Source organism: Corylus avellana, chromosome 6, assembly GCF_965113065.1.
Source record: "Corylus avellana chromosome 6, dhCorAvel1.hap1.2, whole genome shotgun sequence".
In the NCBI taxonomy this organism is placed as follows: domain Eukaryota; kingdom Viridiplantae; phylum Streptophyta; class Magnoliopsida; order Fagales; family Betulaceae; genus Corylus; species Corylus avellana.
The window spans coordinates 7,971,888-7,994,706 of record NC_142495.1 but is presented as its reverse complement, the minus strand read 5'-3'; the positions used below and the strand labels follow the sequence as shown (position 1 = coordinate 7,994,706).

Below are 22,819 nucleotides of genomic sequence, written 5' to 3'. Positions count from 1 at the left end.
CATAAATTACCAAACAATTGACAATGTCCCCCAAGGCCAACAAAAAGACAAAAGCGACCCTAATTTTTTTTTTTTTTTTCAATAAGACAAAAATATTTCAATAAATGTAACAAAAAAAAAAAAAAAAAAAACCCAAAAAAAAAACGATATTTTTTTTTTTAAAAAAAAAAAAAAATTCACACCCTTAATTGAAAGTTTGGGGGGAACATTGTCTGTTAAATGGTAATTTAAGTTTCTCCTAAATTTAATCATTTAGTTTATATTCTAACACTAAGTAATCAAACGTTTCATATTTTCATCCATAGTTTAACTATGGATGAAAATATGAAACGATGATATGAAAAATGTATTTCCATAATATGGGATATTGATGTTGACGGATAAATATCACGCAATATCACAGTTTATGCGGAATTAACATATATTTAAATCTAAGCAAACAATCACAAAAAACAAGTAAAATCAAACACAATGATTTTTGTGACGAAGAAGAAACCTTTTAGAAAATAATCTAAAAGTAAAATCTCTCCGGGGCAGCCAAACCCAGGAAATCACTCTCAAAAGATTAACCAGAGACTACAGACACTGGGAACACTTACAAACCGATGCAACCCCTTAACTCTGTAAGATCAACAAGCCTCTAACTCGTCTCCTCGTTTGCAATCTTTTTCAACGTGATTTTCCTTTATTGGATCCTTCCGATTGACTTCAAGTAAGGACAATGAAACTAACACAAAATTCTCTATGAGGAATAATCAGGCTCACTACAATTGAACACTCAAATACAGCCTCTCACGAATTCTAGGGTTCTAAAATTCATACCTGTCTTTTCTATAAAGTTGTATTTATATCACATATAACACCTTAGACGTGGGCCCACTTAAAAACACTTTGTGGGCATAAAACTTGCGGGTTGTCCGGACTGAGAAGCTTGCTATCCGAACAAGGGCCTTGCGAGCAAGCAAAAATAGGCTTGCTGGAATTGGTGTCCGAACAGGCTACTAGGCTGTCCGCACCCACTGCATAGGAGGAAAAATCGCATTCTGAAAATGCTGTCTGGACTTGATCAACAGCTTCAATAGAGATCAATTTGTGGTTCGATTGAACTGAAACTTTGTAGGGATGTTCATGACATGTGAATCCTGATTATGTACGGTGGAGATTGGATTATGAGCAATCTATATCAGTGTTTAAGCCCGTGGACAGTAGCCTCTGTATTTTGAAACCGAATTAAGCCAACAAAAATACTAACAAATGTGGACACTACTTGCCCCCTCGGATGTAAAATTTGTGTCTGCCAAAATCTTTCTCAGTAAGGATTTGAGAAAAATAGACAAACAAAAAAGTAAAAAAATAAACAAAAAAAATGTCTCATTATTCATTTTTGTTCTTAATAACAGGGGATGATATATGCAGCAACTTAAAACTGCCCCATAATATCTTTTAAATATTTATTGAGGTCATGTTTAGCTCAAATACTGCGAAATTTGATTTTTTTTTTTTTTTTTCCCTTTAATAGCTCCATATTTTGGATAGCTAATTATTTATGTGAAGCTTATGGAATCGAATTTAGTCAAAAAAAATTTTAACGTTTTTCTAGATGCAGACCAATGGGATTCAAAGTACTACTCTAGACGTACGTAAGAAGTAATCTCAGTTCAGATTAAAATAATTCAAAAAGGGTTAATGAATTCAGAATTGTGCTCAAGACACCCATAAATTTTCCTATATTGTGAGCTGCAAAAGTCAAGCATAGGCTCGGATAATCAAAAGATGGGTAGCAATATTAGATCATTGACCTAGCTTTGTCAAATTGCTTTTAAGCTAAATTATAAATTATAAAGGGGAAAATCTACGTCACCTCTTGAAGTATATCCTCAACTCTTTTGCGTTTTTGACTAACTCAAAGTATTTAAATGTGGCAAGTTACAGCCTTTGTCATCTTTTTTTCGTTCTTTTGGTTTGAGTGCGTCGCACGCACTTCACCTTTTAAAACATGAACTTGTTATAATTAATTAGACTTTTGGAGAGTCAAATGTTACTTTTTTTTAACATTTGATGCCAAAAGTCAGGAAATAAAGTGTATTTTTCCGGGTTATAAATCATAACTTCAGCCAAGTCAGAAGTCAATCTCTAGGACTTAATCGGCCTTCCTATTCAAACAAAGCAGCAGATGGGTAACCAAGTGCCGTGTGATTCAAGGCACAGATCGAGTAGCTATATATAAAAACATACCCAACCATGTTAATTAACAAAGGGAGTAATTCATCTCAGTAGATCTATTACATTAAGCAATGGCTCATGCAGGTAACTCTTTGAGGCCTACTTTGGTAACGCTCTTTATATTTGCAATCATCTTATCTCCAATGGCAACGTCTGATGCAGCTCGATTGACTCAAAGAGGTAAAAGAAAAAACTCATTACCGTACCATTAATTCAGCAGCTTTAATTTATATGGCAAGATTTTAAGTTTTATTTTCAAATTTGGTTGCAGCTTCAGGACCCATTTGCCCTGCTTGTGTATGTTGCACACCTCCCCCACTGGGCTCTTGTTGCAAGTGTTGCGCTACTCCTTCACCTATCGCCAAGTCTGAGAATGGGTCTCCATGAGCCTAGCTACTCAAACTTTCTGATTCTACCTTTATTGTATGAATAAAAGGAATCTCTACACTTCCCTTTAGACCAAATCCACCTGTTTTAATATATAATGTACGTCATTTTTCTTCTTCATATATTAACAAAGATGAATTAATTAAATATATAATTAATGTACTTTTTTTTTTGTCTTTATCCTTGCCATCCTTTCTAAAGATCAGTCATGATTCTATTAAACGGAAAAATATATATTGTGGCTAAAATTAACCTTTTATAGGTAAAAAGAGGCACTTCTCACGCTAATTACAAATTTGTTAACAACAGCTGATTTTGATGTTTATAACTGATTTGTCAAATTTCTAATGGAGCTAATCAGAATAGATCTAATAATAAATTTGAAAAAAAAAAAAAAAAAAGTGAGATAGAAGAATAACATATATGTCTCATATTCATTAGCATACCAATTTTCGTCGCTATAGCCTATATATATTCATTCTAATAAAAAATTTCGACTAAATGGCACTTCCTCTCCGAATTACCCTTCCTGGGTCACCTTCCTTTATCAATTTAGACTTTTAGAATATGAGTGAAATTGTGTTTGATAAATAAAGTTTTTAAGTAAAAAAAAAAATACTTTTTGACAAAAGTTTTATTTTTATCTTTAATAGGTCATTTGATTATGTGCATCTCCCACTGATGTTGTTTTGTCTTTAATGTACATATATAGGTGAATAATTTGGCTTGTTTGAATTGCTTGTTGCAAGACAGTACTATACTAAATCTTTCATTTGAAACCCTTTGTCATTTTGTGCGAAAAATGGGAAGATATTTTGGGAGTGCTTGTAGACATGCATGGGGAGTAGTGATATTGGTTTCGGTAATATTTGTCTAATCTATGTTGATATTTTGTGATTTCTTCATGATTAATATTATGTTCAAGTTTGTGATATTAATGTTACATTGTTTTTTCCTATTCCACATTTATATGTTTTATGAGTGTTTTAGTAAACAAGATTTCTATCAATGAATAAAAGAGGAATTCTAGTTTAATGGTTTAATTGAATTTCTGTTGTAACTCATTGCAACTTTATTTATTCTAGTTTGGTGGTTTAATATAATTGCCAAAAGGTGAGTTTGGTTAGATTTTTCAATTGCCTAATTCAGTAGCAAAATAATTTTAGATGTAAGATCGAGGAGTAATTTTAAGTGTCTTACTTGTATCCTACTAAAAATAATGTGGCTATTAAAATCACCATTGCGCTTGTAATTAATCATTACTGAATTTCGATCAACGGGTGATTATCTCCAAAAGAACGACTCCAAAGCTATAAACATCACTTCTGCCAGTTAACCAGTTTGATATGTAGTATCTGCAAGTCAAAGCATGTTAATTTTTCATATTTGTAGGCTTGTAGCAAAGAGTTTATTGAAAAAGTTGGCAACTCCCTTGATTTCGAATATCATAAGGTTTTTAATTGTCTAATGCCCAATACCAAATACATTTCACCTTTATTACCCCCATATCATTTGTATTTCAATTTCATTTCATAATGGATCATTTCTTCGGGGAATATAAATTTCATTCTTTTATTGGCAAAGAAAATAAATGTTGAAGATGATCATAAGTAACATAAATGATAATAGAAATACTCACTCGGGATCCAAATATCCAGGGGTGCCAGCAACAATAGTTGACACATGAGTTCCACAATCGGTAGGAAAAATTTTGGATACCCCAAAATCAGCTAGTTTGGCATGAAACTTTTTATTTAACAAGATGTTTGTGGGTTTTACATCTCTGTGAATTATAGGTGGCTTGCAACCATTGTGCAGATACTCCAATCCTACAGATTCATAACCACATCATTTATAGAAAACGACAAAAAAGGACATTATAAAGGAAGAATTATGCAAATCAACTCATTGCTAACCTAGTGCGGCATCCATTGCTATTCGAAGTCTATGTTCCCAATTCAATATGTGTACGTTCTCACCTGCATCCGTTAATAAAAGGCCTAAACCTTGGTATACTTTGTTATTCAAAGTAAATTAACACCGAATATATACTACTAATGAATAAGAAAAAATTTTAAAGGAATTTATTTTTCAAATTCTAAAATTAGAAAAAAAATTCTTCTCCGAGGAGGATAAGATTTAATAAGCTGAATATGAAGTACTTTTGCTTATTATTTCAAACCTGAAAGATGTGCTTTTAAGTCTCTGTTGACCATGTACTCATAAATGAGCCCCATGGTATATTCCTCATAGCAATATCCGACAAGAGTAGTTAAGTTTTTATGATTAACCCTCATAAGAAGTTTAACCTGTAATTACAAAGTATCACTTTAATTTTAGTATCAATGTAAGACTATATATATATATATATATATATATAAATGAGCTCTAATTTTATGAGTCACAGTTACGTGCTTCTGATTGAAATTGCTGAAACCCTTGAGTTGATGATGGAGATATCATCTTTACTGCTACTTGAGTGTTACCTATGTTGCCATGGTAAACTGTTCCAAATCCACCCTTACCAAGAATCCTCTCAAAGTTGTTGGTAATATTTTGGAGCTCAGAATATGTAAATTGTCTTTGTATCGACTCCAACAATGCCTTTTGAATATTGGATTTAGTATCTACCATTGCTGCTAATGCTAAAATGATCAGTAAGTATATAAGGAGAATTTTTCTTTGTTAATGTCAATATGAATCATATAGTTAAAATTTTCACCTTTAGTCTTATCTTGTCGTTTTCTTCTAAGTAACAAGGTAGCAATAACAATTAATGAGAAGTTCAACAATTAATGCACCAAGTGATACTACTATTGGAACAACAATGTTGTTCTTCTCTTTGCACGAACCAGATCCACATAGCTTTGAATTAATATTGTCACCCCCACTTGGAATGATAGTACTGTTGGTGGCATTATCAAAAAAACCTACAATTGAAATTCATGAAAATTTTGCAATTTGCAGTTAAAGAAAATTTATAGGGAATATTATATTTACCGGCCCCCTCTAACTACTAGTGCTCTATTTGCAATGTTCTATCAAATGTTTCCATTTTTGTGATAGCCCCCAATCTATCATTAAAGTTGAAATGCCCCCTTTCCATCCCAAGATGACAAAATACCCTAAAATTAAAAAATATATATATATTAATAAGAAAAATAAGAAAAAACCAAAATTAAAAGAAAAAAAATTTAGTTTTTTTTTTTTTTTCTTTTTATCCTGCGGTATTTTAATCATTTTGGGTGTGGAAGGGACATTGCAATCCTAATGCTTGATTGGGGAAGATGGAAATTGCAAAAATCAAACATTATTAGAGGACCTTGCAAATATGATAATAATTACAGGGGAGTAATTGTAGTTTCCCCAAAATTGTAATAGTAAGGTTAATTTTTATTGTTTTTGACAAAAATCATACCTTAATGATAATAAACCATTCTTTGATCTTGCAATTAGTTCAGCTGGAACTGGACCAGACAGCTGGTTTCGTTCTAAGTTTCTGCATCGAAAGGTAGAATGATTAATTTTTTTTTTTCCCACCTACTTCTCTAGTGATGAAATTTGTAGCATCATTCTTCACATAAAAAGTAACTTACAAGACAGTCAAGTATTGTAATTGAGACAAGAAATCAGGCACCGATCCTGTTAAGCTATTGTTAGAAAGATCCTGAAATGAGCAAAATGCTTATATTTAATATTTGTTGAGGTAGAAAATATGTACTTATATTTGTAGCATCATTCTTCTACAACTTAATTAGCTAGGCATGTTTTTCAGGTGGCAAAGGAGAATAAAACCACTCTACCTTCAGCGGGTCTTTTCATCATCAGATACCACTCATTCTATGGTAATTAAATACGAAAATATATAATTAATTTCTATAAGTTAATTAAATCAGTTAATTCTCTAATGGAGGTATTTAGTATTAATTGCAGCATTACATAAATCAGGGGCATACAAGCACTTAATGAATGAGGAGGATGTTGAGAATCTGAAATGGCTTGAAATTTTCAAGTAAGATAATTAACATGCATGCTTCTCTCTTGATTATGGATGTTTTATTATTATTATTATTATTATTATTATTATTATTATTATTTATTTTTTTATATATATATATTTTTTTTATGCAGCAAGTATGATCTTTACAGCAAGAGCAAAGTTGTAATAGTAAGGTTAAACCATACTATATTTCCCTCATTGAAAAGGTGATGATTCTTCCCTCTTATCTGCTACATTATTTGGTTAATTATTGTTTGTTAACATGAACTATGTTGTTGTACGTTGTTGCAGTACTTCCCTGCCAAGCTAAAATGGTGAAACTGAGGGGATTTGAAGCTTGACGAGTCAAGATATGCATCAGATTGCTTACCTATCTGTTATATTATATATATAGCTAGTTGTTGAGATTATATCAGGTTACTTTTCGAGTGGTAGTTGAATCTTTCCTTTTCTTTTTTCTTTTTTTTTTTTTCTTTTTTCTTTTTTTTTTTTTTTTTTTTTTTTTTTTTTGATTTTTGGCTTAATGCTAGTGATCATGTATGAAATAATGCTGTAGCTGTATTTTGTTTGCAATTTTAATTATATTTCTTTTCAATAAGCCTGAAATCTTTAACTTAAATTGACTGAAACGGAGTTCAAACTAAGGACTTCTAGCTTGAATACCATATTAAATAACTACTTATTCCAAAAGCTTGAAAGAAAGAGATAAATTTAAGAGAAAAGTCCACATACACCCTTCAAACTACCGGAACAAGATCATCTCCAGTTCAAATATAATATCCAGTTAGTTATAGTGGATGGGTATTTTTGTCTTTTCATTTTTTGAGGGGACAAAAATAGCTCTCCATTATAACTAACTGGATATTATTCAGATTTTAACTGGTGAGGATCCTAATTCCAAACTACTACCCAATTAACAATGTCTTCCTCAAAACTTTCAACTACGACAATTTCTCTCATAAATCACAAAACAATTGACAATGTCCCCCAAGGTCAGCAAAAAGACAAAAGTGACCCTAATTTTTTTTTTCAATAAGGCAAAAATATTTCAATAAATTAAAAAAAAAAAACCAAAAACAAAAATAGAAACAAAATTAATTTTTTTCTTAAAGAATTTTTTTTCTTTTTTTTTTTTTTTTAAAAAAAAAAATTCACACCCTTAATTGAAAGTTTGGAGGGAATATTGTCAGTTAAATGGTAATTTGATGGGGTATATAGAGTTTCTCCTAAATTTAATCATTTAGTTTATATTCTAACATTAAGTAATCAAATGTTTCATATATTCATCCATAGTTTAACTATGGTTGAAAATATGAAACGATGATATGAAAAATGTATTTCCATAATATGGGATATTGATGTTGAGAAACGCTTAACAGATAAATATCACACAATATCACAGTTTATGCGAAATTAACGGATATTTAAATCCAAGTAAACAATCACCAAAAACAAGTAAAATCAAACACAATGATTTTTGTGACGAAGAGGAAACTTTTTAGAAAATAATCTAAAAGTAAAACTTCTCCGGGGCACCCAAACCTAGGAAATCACTATCAAAAGATTATCTAGAGATTACAGACACTAGAAACACTTACAAACCGATACAAGCCCTTAACTCTATAAGATCGACAAGCCACCAACTCGTCTCCTCTTTTACAATCTTCTTCAACGTGATTCTCCTTTATCAGATCCTTTCGATTGACTTCAATTAAGGACAATGAAACTAACACAAAATCCTCTATGAGGAATAATCAGGCTCACTACAATTGAACACTCAAATATAGCCTCTCACGAATTCTAGGGTTCTAAAATTCGTACCTCTCTTTTCTATAAAGTTGTATTTATATCACATATAACATCCTAGACCTGGGCCCACTTAAAAATACTTTTTGGGCATAAAACTTACGGGCTGTCTGGACAAGGGAGCTTGCTATCCGGACAAGGGCCTTGCGAGCAAGCAAAAATAGGCTTGCTGGAATTGGTGTCCAGACAGCCTAGACAGGCGACTAGGCTGTCTAGACACCCACTGTATAGGAGGAAAAATCGCATACTGAAAATGCTGACCGGACTTGATCAACAGCTCCGATCGAGATTAGTTTGTAGTCTGATTGAGCTAAAACTTTGTAGGGATGTTCATGACACATGAATCCTGATTGTGTACGGTGGAGATTGGATTCTAAGCAATCTATATCAGTGTTTGAGCCCGTGAATAGTAGCCTCTGCATTTTTTGACCGAATTAAGCCAACAAAAATACTAACAGATGTGGACACTACTTGCCATCTCGGATGTAAAATTTGTGTCTGCCAAAATCTTTCTCGGTAAGGATTTGAGGAAAATTGACAAAGAAAAAAGTAAAAAAATAAACAAAAAAAATGTCTCATTTTTCATTTTTGTTCTTAATAACAGCGGATGATATATGCAGCAAATTAAAACTGCCCCAGAATATCTTTTAAATATTTATTGACGTCATGTTTAGCTCAAATACTGCGAAATTTTATTTTATTTTTCCTTAAATAGCTCCATATTTTAGATAGCTAATTATTTATGTGAAGCTTATGGAATCGAATTTAGTCAAAAAAAATTTAACGTTTTTCTAGATGCAGACCAATGGGATTCAAAGTACTACTCTAGACGTACGTAAGAAGTAATCTCAGTTCAGATTAAAATAATTCAGAAAGGGTTAATGAATTCAGAATTGTGCTCAAGACACCCATAAATTTTCCTATACTGTGAGTTGCAAAAGTCAAGCATAGGCTCGGATAATCAAAAGATGAGTAGCAATATTAGATCACTGACCTAGCTTTGTCAAATTGCTTTTAAGCTAAATTATAAAGGGGAAAATCCACTTCACCTCTTGAAGTATATCCTCAACTCTTTCGTGTTTTTGACTAACTCAAAGTATTTAAATTTGGCAAGTTATACCCTTTGTCATCTTTTTTCATCCTTTTGATTTGAGCGCGTCCCATACTTCACCTTTTAAAGAGTTAAATGTCATTTGCTATAATTAGACTTTTGAATAGTTAAATGTCACTTTTTAAATATTTGATGCCAAAAGTCATGAGGTAATTAAAGTGAATTTTTTCGGGCTATAAATCATAACTTCAGCAAAGTCAGAAGTCAATCTCTAGGAATTAATCGGCCTTCGTATTCAAATTAACAAAGCAGCAAATGGGTAACCAAGTGCCTTGTGATTCAAGGCACAGATCGAGTAGCATATATATAAACATACCCAACCATGTTAATTAACAAAGGGAGTAATTCATCTCAGCAGATCTATTACATTAAGCAATGGCTCCTGTAGGTAACTCTTTGAGGTCTACTTTGGTGACGCTCTTCATATTTGCAATCATCTTATCTCCAATGGTAACCTCTGATGCAGCTCGTTTGACTCAAAGAGGTAAAAGAAAAAATTCATTACCATGAATTCAGCAGCTTTTATATATATGGCAAGATTTGAACTTTTATTTACAATTTGTGTTGCAGCTTCAGGACCCATTTGCCCTACTTGTGTATGTTGCACACCTCCCCCACTGGGCTCTTGTTGCAAGTGTTGCGCTACTCCTTCTCCTATCGCCAAGTCTGAGAATGGGTCTCCATGAGCCTAGCTACTCAAACTTTCTGATTCTACCTTAATTTATTGTATGAATAAAATGAATCTCTACACTTCCGTTGAGACTAAATCCACCTGTTTTAGTATGTTATAATATGGACTTTCTAATCTTGGATCAATATTATATATATATAATTAATGTACGTCAATCGGCTGTGGACTACGCTTAATAAAGCAGATGTCACTAGTAATGTACGTTTTTTTTTTTTTTTTTTAAGGTCTTTATCCTTTGTCACCCTTTCTAAAGATCAGTCATGATTCTATTAACAACAAATGTCTTAACAACAACCGTTGATTTTGATGTTTATAACTAATTTGTCAAATTTCTAATGGAGCTCATCAGAATAGATCAAATAATAAATTTGAAAAAAAAAAAAAAATGTCAGATAAAAGAATAACATGTATCATATTCATTAGCATACTATTTTTCGTAGCTATATTCATTCCAATGAACATACGTGAATAATTTGGTGTGTTTGAATTGCTTGTTGCAAGACAGTACTATACTAAATCTTTCATTTGAAACCCTTTGTCATTTTGTGAGAAAAAGGGGAAGATATTTTGGGAGTGGTTAAAGACATGGGGAGTAGTGATGTTGGTTTTGGTAATATTTGTCTAATCTATGTTGATATTTTGTGATCAAATAGACTTTGTGATTTCTTAATGATTAATATTATGTTCAAATTTGTGATATTAATGTTACATTGTTTTTCCTTATTCCACATTTATATGTTTTGTGAGTGTTTTAGGAAACAAGATCTATATCAATGAATAATAGAGGAATTCTAGTTTAGTGGTTTAATAGAATTTATGTTGTAATTCATTGTATCTTTATTTATTCTAGTTTTGTGGTTTAATATAATTGCCAAAAGGTGAGTTTGGTTAGATTTTTTAATTGCCTAATTCAGTAGCAAAATAATTTTAGATGTAAGATCGAGGAGTAATTAATTCTAGGTGCCCTACTAAGAATGATGTTCTATTAAAATCACTATTAAGCTTGTAATTAACCATTATTAAATTTCGATCAAAGAGTGATTTTAATAGCCACATCATTCTTAGTAAGACACAAGTAGGCTACCTAGAATTACTCGAGATTGAGTATTGTGTTCAAGACAAGTTTGGAGCTGAAATGAAGAAAAATCAATAGTTGAATATTTGTATAAATCAAACTCAATTTAGATTGATCAAAATTGCGTGGAAAATGAAAAGTTTGTATGATAAAATCGCAAATTTGGATTAATAAAAAAATTAAACTGATCAAAATTAAAAAGTGATTGCATAAACAATTTCAGATTGCTAGTTGGTGGAGAGACGTGTTCAAAATTTCTCTTAGCTTTGCACATTGCCATTGTGGTGTTTCAAAGAGAGTTAGTGTTTGTTGCTGTCATTGGATGGAGATGGGGAAAGCAATATAGGACTTCTTTTGGGTTTGCATTGGTTCTTAGTTCTTTTATTGGCCTACATGAGCAAAATTCTCCGTGTGAGGATCCAGAAAATCCAAACCCAAAGCAAAATAAAAATATTTTCTACAATTCTTTCCGAAGATGTTTTGTCGAAAATATCTTTGAAATTTAACTATAACGAAAAGATCCATTTTTTTTTTCAAACGATTGTATGAAATATGAGACTTTTTGACGTTGAGAAAGAATCTTAGATAGACTAACTTTGTTATTTGTTCTAAATTCCTCAATATGATTTAATTTGTATTTATTTATTTGTTTCTTTATTTGATTTAAATATTAAAGGGACACTTATTGGCATTTTAGACTGCCACTTAAATATTTTGGTTTTAGTCCTCAATGTATCCAATGGATATACGGATTCTGTTTTTATATATAGCACGTCAATGATAGCCTTGTGTCGGCTGAAAAGTCTAATAATTTTTGTAAGTCAATTTGCATGTGGTCTCTCTCCTACTCGAAATGGAGATTATTTCAATTCCAATATCAAAATATGGGACCTATCACAATTATGGATCCAATATATAGAACCATCATAGATGATTCATTTGAAGTATAGTATGCACTAAAAAAAAAAATTACAGAAAGTAAAAAAGTTCAAGACTCGACAATGTTTTACCGCGCTAAAGGAATGACTTCAGTAGTTAGATCCATGTCCATACTTTCAATTGAATTCGTTGGTTTGCCCTCATGGCCCTCCACTGTGCGAGCTAATTCAATTGCCAAACACTCTTTTAGTTCGGCCACTACCTGACTTATAGTTGGCCTTTCAGCCAAAGTTGGAGATACACAAGCCATTGCTATTTCGACAACTTTCCAAGCAGAGTTGATACTGAAATTTCTACACAACCTTGTATCAACAATATTTTTTATATCCCCATTATCAAGCATGAAACGCACCCATTGACTTATGTGAGTCTTTTCATGGGATCCTTCAATTGCAGGTCGACCTGTGATTATCTCCAAAAGAACGACTCCAAAGCTATAAATATCACTTCTGCTGGTTAACCAATTTGATATGTAGTATCTGCAAGTCAAAGCATGTTAATTTTTCATATTTTTAGCAAAGAGTTTATTGAAAAGGTTGGCAACTCCATTGATTTCGAATATCATAAGGTTTTTAATTGTCTAATGCCCAATATCAAATACATTTCATCTTTATTACCCCCATATCATTTGTATTTCAATTTCATTTCATAATGGATCATATCTTCGGGGAATATAAATTTCATTCTTTTATTGGCAAAGAAAATAAATGTTGAAGATGATCGTAAGTAACATAAATGATAACAGAAATACTTACTCGGGGTCCAAATATCCAGGGGTGCCAGCAACAACAGTTGACATATGAGTTCCACTATCGGTAGGAAAAGTTTTGGATAGCCCAAAATCAGCTAGTTTGGCATGAAAATTTTCATTTAACAAGATGTTTGTGGGTTTAACATCTCTGTGAATTATAGGTGGCTTGCAACCATTGTGCAGATACTCCAATCCTACAGATTCATAACCACAACATTTATAGAAAACGACAAAAAAGGACATTATAAAGGAAGAATTATGCAAATCAACTCATTGCTAACCTTGGGCGGCATCCATCGCTATTTGAAGTCTGTGTTCCCAATTCAATATGTTTGCGTTCTCACCTGCATCCATTAATAAAATGCCTAAACCTTGGTATACTTTGTTATTCAAAGTAAATTAACACCGAATATATAGTACTAATGAATAAAAAAAAATTTAAAAGGAATTTATTTTTCTAATTCTAAAATTAGAAAAAAATTCTTCTCCCAGGAGGATAAGATTTAATAAGCTGAAATATGAAGTACTTTTACTTATTATTTCAAACCTGAAAGATGTGCTTTTAAGTCTCCGTTGACCATGTACTCATAAATGAGCCCCATGTTATTTTCCTCATAGTAATATCCGACAAGAGTAGTTAAGTTTTTATGATGAACCCTCATAAGAAGTTTAACCTGTAATTACAAAGTATCCCATTAATTTTAGAATCAATGTAAGACTATATATATAAATGAGCTTTAATTTTATGAGTCACAGTTACGTACTTCTGATTGAAATTGCTGAAATCCTTGAGTTGATGATGGAGATATCATCTTCACTGCTACTTGAGTGTTACCTATGTTGCCATGGTAAACTGTTCCAAATCCACCTTTGCCAACAATCCTCTCAAAGTTGTTGGTAATATTTCGGAGTTCAGAATATGTAAATTGTCGTTGTATTGACTCCAACGATGCCTTCTGAATATTGGATTTAGTATCTACCATTGCAAATGCTAATGCTAAAATGATCAGTAAGTATATAAGGAGAATTTGTCTTTGTTAATGTCAATATGAATCATATAGTTAAAATTTTCACCTTTAGTCTTGTCTTGTCGTTTTCTTCTAAGTAACAAGGTAGCAATAACAATTAATGCGACGTTCAACAATACACCAAGTGATACTACTATTGGAACAACAATGCTGTCCTTCTTTTTGCACGAACCAGATCCACATGGCTTTGAATTGATATTGTCACCCCCACTTGGAATGATAGTACTGTTGGTGGCATTATCAAAAACCCTACAATTGAAATTCATGAAAATTTTGCAATTTGCAGTTAAAGCAAATTTATATGGAATATTATATTTACCGGCCCCCTCTAACTACTAGTGCTCTATTAATTGCAATGTTCTATCAAATGTTTCCATTTTTGTGATATCCCCCAATCTATCATTAAAGTTGAAATGCCCCCTTTCCATCCCAACATGACAAAATACCCTAAAATTAAAAATATATATATATAAGAAAAATAAGAAAAACCAAAATTAAAAGAAAAAAATTTAGTTTTTTTTTTTCCTTTTTTTTTTTCTTTCTTTTTCTTTTTATCCTGCAGTATTTTTATCATTTTGGGTGTGAAAGGGACATCGCAATCCTAATGCTTGATTGGGGAAGATGGAAATTGCAAAATTCAAACATTAGAGGACCTTGCAAATATGATAATAATTACAGGGGGAGTAATTGTACTTTCCCCAAAATTGTAATAGTAAGGTTTTTATTGTTTTTGACAAAAATCATACCTTAATGATCTTGCAATTAGTTCAGCTGGAATTGGACCAGACAACTGGTTTCGTTCTAAGTTTCTGCATCGAAAGGTAGAATGATTAATTTTTTTTTTCCCACCTACTTCTCTAATGATGAAATTTGTAGCATCATTCTTCACATAAAAAGTAACTTACAAGACAATCAAGTATCGTAATTGAGACAAGAAATCAGGCACTGATCCTGTTAAGCTATTGTTAGAAAGATCCCTGAAATGAGCAAATTAGTTATATTTAATATTTGTTGAGGTAGAAAATATGTACTTTGGCAATTATCCTCATGTTTCTAGATTATCTAATCATGTAAATTGTGGACACTTACAAATATTGTAACATTACGAGCTTTGATATGTCGGCAGATATCTGTCCAATTAGTCCACTTGAGGACAAATTCCTGAGGTATTTAAGTTTCACAATAACTTAAATTAAGAGTCAATAAGTTGGAAAGTCATAAAAATTATACGAAGACTTACAAGGATGTGATTCTAGGTGGACTATAACCATTGTAGCTACAATTTAGACCTTCCCAGGAGTATGCTTTAGGGGCACACGGATCTCCTTGCCAATTTCTCTTCATTGCATATGTTGACTTGATTTTTTCCATGGCATCAACTAAAATTTCACATGCATCTCAGTTTGTCAAATATATGCGAACTAGAATATATATATATATATCTGTGTGTGTGTGTGTGTGGAAGAACATACCATCTCCTTGTTCTGTTTCTGATTGCAAGAAATATTTCACGGAATATATCTCAATCGCGTTGAGGATGGGTGGTAGTGTTGAATTTTGAGTTTTGATGAAAGAAAAATCATATTTTGCTTCTCCACTTATGGGCGATGTGCTAGACACAGTGCTTGAGGATAAGTAAGGAGGAGCAATGGGTCCATCCCAGTACTTCCCGTTGAGGGTAATGTTGAATGATCTGGACTGGTTGGCTTTCAGCTTTACGACTTCAGCAAAGTGTATGTAAACATAATATTCGGAAGATGTCGCATTATCTGAGTCCCAGTTGAACTCTAAGGGAGCGCTATCATCTACAGGTGTGGCGGCAGTTCTCATGACAATAGATGGTGGTTGATAATCCTTGTGAATTTGGGAGTCAATGATAAGCGGGGTACTTAAATTTGTCCACCCAACTTCGTTATAGGGATCCCAACGGCGATCATGAACATCATCTGGATACCTAAATAAGACAGGAGGAAAATTAGACCTTTAAGTTGACTCAGCTAGTGGCTCACAGCACTTTTTTTTTTTTTTTTTTTTTGATGAATAACTTAATTCAAAGCCAGTACTGAAATAAAAATAATTTTATTGTTTTCAGTAATGCAAATGACTTGCTATCATATAAAATGACTCACCAGTATCTCAGATCGCTTTTTGATCCAACAACATCCCAGCGATCAACAAGTGCCAATGATCCAGATTTGGTGACATAGGAGGTATTTATCAATGGCCTTAACTCTATTGCTGATATAAATGGCGTCCCGAAGCCCGTGTCTATGAGACACACATGTATATAGTTTCGAGACGGAACATGTATGAGCTCCTTGTTGAAACCAGACGATGAATTCTCCACTTGGATCGTGTCCCACATATTTTGTCCAAGATGCAGATCAAATTGTGGGAAATTATCTTTTCCATCATAATTCCCATACACGAAGGTTGCTCGGATCAAGTATTTAGTGCCTGCAGTGACGTTGATGCTGTAACAGTTGCGGTTTCCTTGAGGAAAGCTTCTGAGATTCCATAAGAATGGTGGATTGTCACCTCTGAATCCAGATGATATGCTCTGACTTGTACCTGTGTCTATGAAGGTTGCATCTGAAATGTAATTTAAGCCTGTGTGCTCATCCGTAACGCTAGGATTCGCTAGTAACCCACAAGCTATGCTTATGAAGCCTGGGACCACAGATAAGAAAAGAATAATAATCAAAACAAAAGTTATATACTGAAAGATTAATAAGATGATGATGATAATGATGATATATACCTGCAGGTTGATCCTGGGCATGAACAGCAAGTATAAGAGCCAAACCAGCGAGCAATGCAAAGATGAAATGTTTGAACCTCATCACCATCTATGATCGAACCTTCCTCGATCTTCTTGTTTGGAACATGTTTTCCGCCGGGGTATGCTTTATACTGCAAAAGATTACTTTTAACAACACAATCAAATTTTATTTTTTATTTTTTTCTCTCTGAGCAAGTCAATTAATGTCACGTAGTACAAGTATTCTCTTGCCAACTGACAGCTCATCAAATTGCATAATTCGTATGTTCTTGTCGTGTTTCTCCAATAAATGTAAAATTGGTCTTTATAATTGGTCTAAATTACAAATCACTTTATGTAATATAAAAATAATCTATAGGTACTCTTAGTTCACCTAAATTACAAATCATTCAATCTGAAAAATTATTTATAGGTCCTCAAGGTATGCCAAAATAATAGTTTACTCTTTGAAATGAATTTTCGATAAGTAACTTAGCAAAATCTATCAATTTGGCACGTCATACCCAATAAAAACGAGGCACATGTTATTATTAATTTTTAACTTTCAAAAAAGACAATTAGGATTTTTCCATCATTTTACGACGGAGAAATGTTTCAATCTAATAAAAACTTCAGATTTTGCCCATAAAAGTCCACATGGCAAATTAAAATGCCACATCATTTTTTTTTTTTTTTTTTTTTTGTGTATGAAGAAGGACAAAACAAAAATAAGATGATGTTGCATCTTGCCACATGGACTTTTATGGGCAAAATTTGGAGTTTTTTTTAGATTCTAGCATATCTCTTTTACAACGCTAGCTAAGATTATACATCAGCCATCACTCCACATCATACAGTACGTTATAGTAAATTAACCTAATATCTTATATCTCCAAAATTTTACCTCGTACATAACCATCCCTCATCTTCATCTTCATCTTCATTTTCATCTTCGTCAGCCGTTTCACAAAAAGCGATTATCAAATTCTCTCAAAATGCTCTCAAATCATGGTGAGGAAGATGAAAATGGGTGAGGGTTAATTTTGAGAATATAAGAGATTATATTAATTTTGCTATAGCAGTATGATGTGATAAAATAACGGATTCTATTAAATTATTTAACAAAAATTGATTTTGGTTAGTAAACTGTTATTTTAGCCTATACACTGAGGACTTATAAATTATTTTTTATACTACATGGAGTGATTTATAATTTAGGCCAACTACAAGGACCTATAAATTATTTGTTATACTACAGGGAATAATTTGTAATTTCGGCCAACCACATAGACCAATTTTATATTTATCCCTATTTTAAAAGTATATTTACTTTATTGCAAGTATTTATCTTCTATAAATAAACTAATTTGTGTTGTAAAATTACTCGCTCAATTGAATTATTATTATCAAGTTAAAAAATTTCTCTCAAATACTTTGTGAAATTTTATCTTTTTTTTTTTATTATTATTTTATCTTTTAGTCAAAAAATACAGATGCTTCTGATTATTGTTATTTGGCGTTCCGCTACATCATCTTCCATCAATCTTACCATTAAAGGGTTGATATTTTAGCCACTATATGCCAAGAGGCTGTCGTCAACTTGTTTGGAAGGGTATAATTGACTTCACGGTTGACTCTTGAAAAGTAATGTTTGCATTCACTTGTTTTGGGGATAAGCCTGAAGAGTAATTTCATCTTCCTACCAAACAAAAAAGAGTTATTGTAATGTCCGGTTGTCTATTCAACTCAACAGTAGAGCGTTACAGATGTGCTCTAATTTCTTTGTCACGTGTTCCCGCAAAGAAAAAAGAAGTGAGAGTGATGTTCTGTTGTCGCTTCACTAAAACCATAGAGAGTCACCCATTCATGATAACAATTCCTCTTTCGATATTATATTTTAATATTTTTGCAACACGAATTTATGGTCCCCTTTAATTCCATTCGTTAGATCAAAATTTTAATCATCTCATTTAAAAAAAAATTATAATATTTTATAATATTCGAAATTACAACCCATAAAATACATTCTATCGCACTGTCACCTCATCACTAAATTTGGTAAGTAATATGCTCCATCATCCTTGAATGTTAGAGGGCCACACCATCAGGCGCCATTATTGAAGAGCAGTTGGGCAACAATTAATTGAGCCAACGTTTGCGAGTACTTGTCACGGTAGAAGGCACATATCCAGTGCCCCTTTTTCTACGCAGCAGACTATTCAGCATTTGAATTTGTCAAATGGGCATGACCAATCGTGTAAAGAGTGCCTGTCCCCGTCGGCCCGAGAAACGTTAAGTCTCATTTTCCTAACTATTTATCAATTATTTTCATGCATATTTTTTTGGTTCAAATATGTAAGTCTACAAATCTAATAATAAATTTAAATTTATTTAAAAAAATATAGTTAGGATAATGAAACCTAACATTTCTCCCTTGAATCCTGGTGGTAGACTTTATATATATATATATTGGGTTAAATCACAGGCGTTGAAGCGGAGGAAAACAAGGTCCCTGTTGATGAGAAGGAATTGGTGTTGGATGGTGGATTTGTTGTGCCACAGATCAACTCATTCGGCCAAACCTTTAGGTCTGCTCCTTTTGCGTAATTTTATTATTTAATTAAAACCGAAAAAAATCCCCAAAAAAAAATTGCAATATGAATAAGAGATGTAATATATGCGGTGGATAATATCCTACGAGATGTAATTTTAAGCACTGAATATGAATAATATATGCGGTGGATCAGCTTTGATCTGCAAATTTGGGGGTTGCATCAAAATATCCAACGGTCCCTAAAATTTTTATATTTAGTAGATTTTTTTTTTTCCTGCTTTTTACAAACCAAAGGAAAAGATTTATCGCGATCTGTTCATGAGATTGGAGTTTCATAAAAAGGTTGATATTTTCTTGTCAGATTGGAGAGAAGATGTTGATATTTGCTAAAGCTAAAGTGTTATGATAGTAAATGGCACAAATGATTGGTCCGTACGTGAGATCAAAAAGTTTTTCCCAAGGGATCACCAAATATTAATTAGTATTATATCATTATTGTTGTTGATATTTGTCAAGGCAAGACCAAAATACTCTATTGGATCTGTCATTCCTATATCTAGTTCGGCCCATGAGACTTCTTGATGGAGCATATATAAGTGGCCTAGTTTCAAGTTTCAACCCTTGTTATTGCAAACACGGTCAACATAAATTAGTACTTTAGGATTGAGAGGTCTGATTCGTTTAATTAAATTAGTATTTAGACAAGACCCAAATTCAACATGTGATATTTATGGTTGACGAATATTTATATAACTCACGAACACACGAAATTAACAATCCAAAAATGATTATATACTTATGATTTGATACAATCAGAACTCGGATACCTTAACACAAATTGTCATTAAGTTATTGTTACCCTAGAAATGGGCCCAGTAGCCCACCTAACATTAGGTATTTAATTTAATTTTTTTAATTTTTTAATTTTTTATTTTATTTTTGTTGATAAACTTGTACGAAAAATTCAAAACAGGGATTACGATGCTGAGAGTGACATCCAACAAGGCGTGGAAAACTTCTACCGGATCAATCACATTAACCAGACTTATGGCTTTGTAAGGAAATGGAATATTCATCTTATCTATTCAGCCAATCCCCCCCAAAAAAAAAATCTATATTTTACAATTTTAACTAAATAGATAAATATATTTTCTGTTAATAATAAAATGCAGGTGAAGAAGATGAGAGAAGAGTATGGAAAATTGGAGAGGATGGAGATGAGCATATGGGAATGTTGTGAACTTCTGAATGAAGTTGTTGACGAGTCCGATCCGGACTTGGACGAGCCCAAATCGAGCATTTGTTACAAACTGCTGAAGCCATTGGAAAGGACTACCCAATGAGGATTGGCTGCAGCTCACTGGCCTTATTCATGGTTTTTTCTTTTCTTTTCTTTTCTTTTTTTTTTTTTTTATTTTTTTTTTTTTTTAATTTCAGAAAATCCAAATGAACTTCCATGCGTTTTCATATTACTGTCAAAAGTTTAAAAAATCTCAATTAAGAGTTTAGAATTTTCAATTTTTTTTAATTATTTCCTTTAATTAGAATTTTCCGTTAATTGTTTTCAAAATGCCCAAAATACCCTTGTAATTAAAAATATTGCAAAAGTAAACGCCTGAATCTTTACAATTTTTTATTTTATTTATAATAAAAAAAAATTGGTATTTTAGCAATTTTGACAAGATTTAACAACAAATTTCTAACGGAATGGAATAATTGTAAGAAATTTAAAAATTTGATACCTTTAATTGAGAGTTTTGAACTATTTAGTACACGGTTTCACATCATCTCAGCTGTTTAACAATAGTATACGAGTGAGTGAAGTAAATAACGTTATTCTTTAAAAAATTATAGGTTCTAGGAGGAGCTCTTAGCTAATTTTGTCACAATATTTTGCTTTAGATCTTGGAAAGGTGCTTCTTCTTCCTAGCTTTGGTGGACTTCCACAATGGGCTGTTGTAGGTGAGTATATATTTCGTTTCACTATATAGCAACTTAATATAAAGAAAATAAATATTATATCACTTCCCCCAATTTCATTTCATTGAGTCATGAACCCATATATAATTAATACAGGTGACACGTACCCAGTTGGGTGTGCTTTTGACGAATCAATTGTCCATCACAAGGTAATTAATTTATTCCACAAATTTCACACTCTAGCTAGCTAGGAGAGACAAGCATGATTACAGGGCATTTACTTAATCTCTAATTTTAATTTTTTTTCTAACAATTTTTGGTCAATGAGATTGAAGCTAATATATATCTTGACCACATACAGTATTTCAAGGAAAATCCCGACGCTAACAATACTGCTTACAATACTAAATATGGAGTTTACTCTGATAGAAGCGGACTTAACAATATAATGATGTCTTGGGGACACGACGACTACATGTATTTGGTACATCTTTCTAAGCCAAAACAAACAATTTAAATTCCACGACATTAATATACGTGAAATTAATGTTTTAGTCCTTAATTAATTGCAGTTATATGTATGATAATCTACAACTTAATTAGCTAGGCATGTTTTTCAGGTGGCAAAGGAGAATAAAACCACTCTACCTTCGGCGGGTCTTTTCATCATCAGATACCACTCATTCTATGGTAATAAAATACAAAAATATGTAATTAATTTCTATAAGTTAATTAAATCAGTTAATTCTCTAATGGAGATATTTGGTATTAATTGCAGCATTACATAAATCAGGGGCATACAAGCACTTAATGAATGAGGAGGATGTTGAGAATCTGAAATGGCTTGAAATTTTCAAGTAAGATGACATGCATGCTTCTCTCTTGAATATGGATGTTTTTTTTTTTTTTAAATGTTTAATTTTTTTAAATTTCTTTATTATTTAACTTTTATTTAATTTTATTTTTTTTATGTAGCAAGTATGATCTTTACAGCAAGAGCAAAGTTCTAATTGATGTGGAAAAGGTTAAACCATACTATATTTCCCTCATTGAAAAGGTGATGATTCTTCCCTTTTATCTGCTACATTATTTGGTTAATTATTTGTTGTTAACATGAACTATGTTGTTGTACGTTGTTGCAGTACTTCCCTGCCAAGCTAAAATGGTGAAACTGAGGGGATTTGAAGCTTGACGAGTCAAGATATGCATCAGATTGCTTACCTATCTGTTATATTATATATATAGCTAGTTGTTGAGAGTATATGATGAGATTACTTTTCGAGTGGTAGTTGAATCTTTCCTTTCTATGTTTTTTTTTTTTTTTGTTGGGTTTAATGCTAGTGATCATGTATGAAATAATGCTATAGCTGTATTTTGTTTGCAATTTTAATTCTATTTCTTTTCAATAAGCGTGAAATATTTGACTTGAATTGATTGAAACGGAGTTCAAACTTCAAACTAAGGACTTCTAGCTTGAATACCATATTAAATAACTACTTATTCCAAAAGCTTAAGAGAAAGAAATAAATTTAAGAAAAGTCTACATACACCTCTCAAACTACGGGAACAAGAT

General features: G+C 32.2%; 1 protein-coding gene, 3 long non-coding RNA genes and 2 pseudogenes across 6 annotated transcripts; 4 read left to right on the top strand and 2 right to left on the bottom strand.

Annotated features, from left to right (window-relative positions):
* Window positions 1-2,139: 2,139 nt before the first annotated feature.
* Window positions 2,140-2,772, top strand: LOC148584831 (uncharacterized). Its single transcript, XR_015912748.1, has 2 exons — window positions 2,140-2,403; window positions 2,495-2,772. It is a non-coding gene; the product is annotated as an uncharacterized LOC148584831 (long non-coding RNA).
* Window positions 2,773-3,883: 1,111 nt separating this feature from the next.
* Window positions 3,884-6,346, bottom strand: LOC148584830 (putative LRR receptor-like serine/threonine-protein kinase At1g51880; annotated as a pseudogene).
* A 38-nt stretch (window positions 6,347-6,384) lies between these two features.
* On the top strand, window positions 6,385-6,770 carry LOC132186134 (uncharacterized). Its single transcript, XR_015912622.1, has 3 exons — window positions 6,385-6,455; window positions 6,544-6,622; window positions 6,742-6,770. It is a non-coding gene; the product is annotated as an uncharacterized LOC132186134 (long non-coding RNA).
* A 3,100-nt stretch (window positions 6,771-9,870) lies between these two features.
* Window positions 9,871-10,343, top strand: LOC148584829 (uncharacterized). The gene is made up of 2 exons (XR_015912603.1): window positions 9,871-10,011; window positions 10,098-10,343. It is a non-coding gene; the product is annotated as an uncharacterized LOC148584829 (long non-coding RNA).
* Window positions 10,344-12,138: 1,795 nt separating this feature from the next.
* LOC132186366 (putative LRR receptor-like protein kinase At1g51890) lies at window positions 12,139-16,918 on the bottom strand. 2 transcript variants are annotated; one of them, XM_059600301.2, is made up of 13 exons: window positions 16,773-16,918; window positions 16,141-16,681; window positions 15,484-15,965; window positions 15,252-15,390; window positions 15,101-15,172; window positions 14,917-14,988; window positions 14,758-14,820; window positions 14,058-14,260; window positions 13,748-13,974; window positions 13,531-13,657; window positions 13,265-13,327; window positions 12,988-13,177; window positions 12,139-12,711 (listed from the first exon to the last, which is right to left on the bottom strand). In XM_059600301.2, exons 1-13 carry the CDS (start codon window positions 16,858-16,860, stop codon window positions 12,300-12,302), a joined length of 2,679 nt encoding a protein of 892 aa, XP_059456284.1. In that variant the 5' UTR covers window positions 16,861-16,918; the 3' UTR covers window positions 12,139-12,299. The 2 variants fall into 2 exon arrangements, with proteins under 2 accessions (XP_059456284.1, XP_059456285.1); XM_059600302.2 differs by having other exon boundaries at window positions 13,748-13,959; window positions 16,773-16,917.
* Window positions 16,919-19,250: 2,332 nt separating this feature from the next.
* Window positions 19,251-22,499, top strand: LOC148584828 (inositol oxygenase 1-like; annotated as a pseudogene). The gene is made up of 10 exons (XR_015912681.1): window positions 19,251-19,360; window positions 20,300-20,381; window positions 20,499-20,701; window positions 21,229-21,288; window positions 21,403-21,455; window positions 21,608-21,730; window positions 21,867-21,936; window positions 22,025-22,103; window positions 22,222-22,303; window positions 22,389-22,499. The product of XR_015912681.1 is annotated as an inositol oxygenase 1-like (transcript).
* Window positions 22,500-22,819: the final 320 nt, after the last annotated feature.

Excerpts from the sequence above, each read along its gene's own strand:
- LOC132186366 (XM_059600301.2), bottom strand. The coding sequence starts at position 16,860 with ATGGTGATGAGGTTCAAACATTTCATCTTTGCATTGCTCGCTGGTTTG. Across the intron at positions 13,658-13,747 it reads TTCAGCAATTTCAATCAGAA|GTTAAACTTCTTATGAGGGT; the intron begins GTACGTAACTGT and ends TTGTAATTACAG. Across the intron at positions 12,712-12,987 it reads CCTGGATATTTGGACCCCGA|ATACTACATATCAAATTGGT; the intron begins GTAAGTATTTCT and ends TTTGACTTGCAG.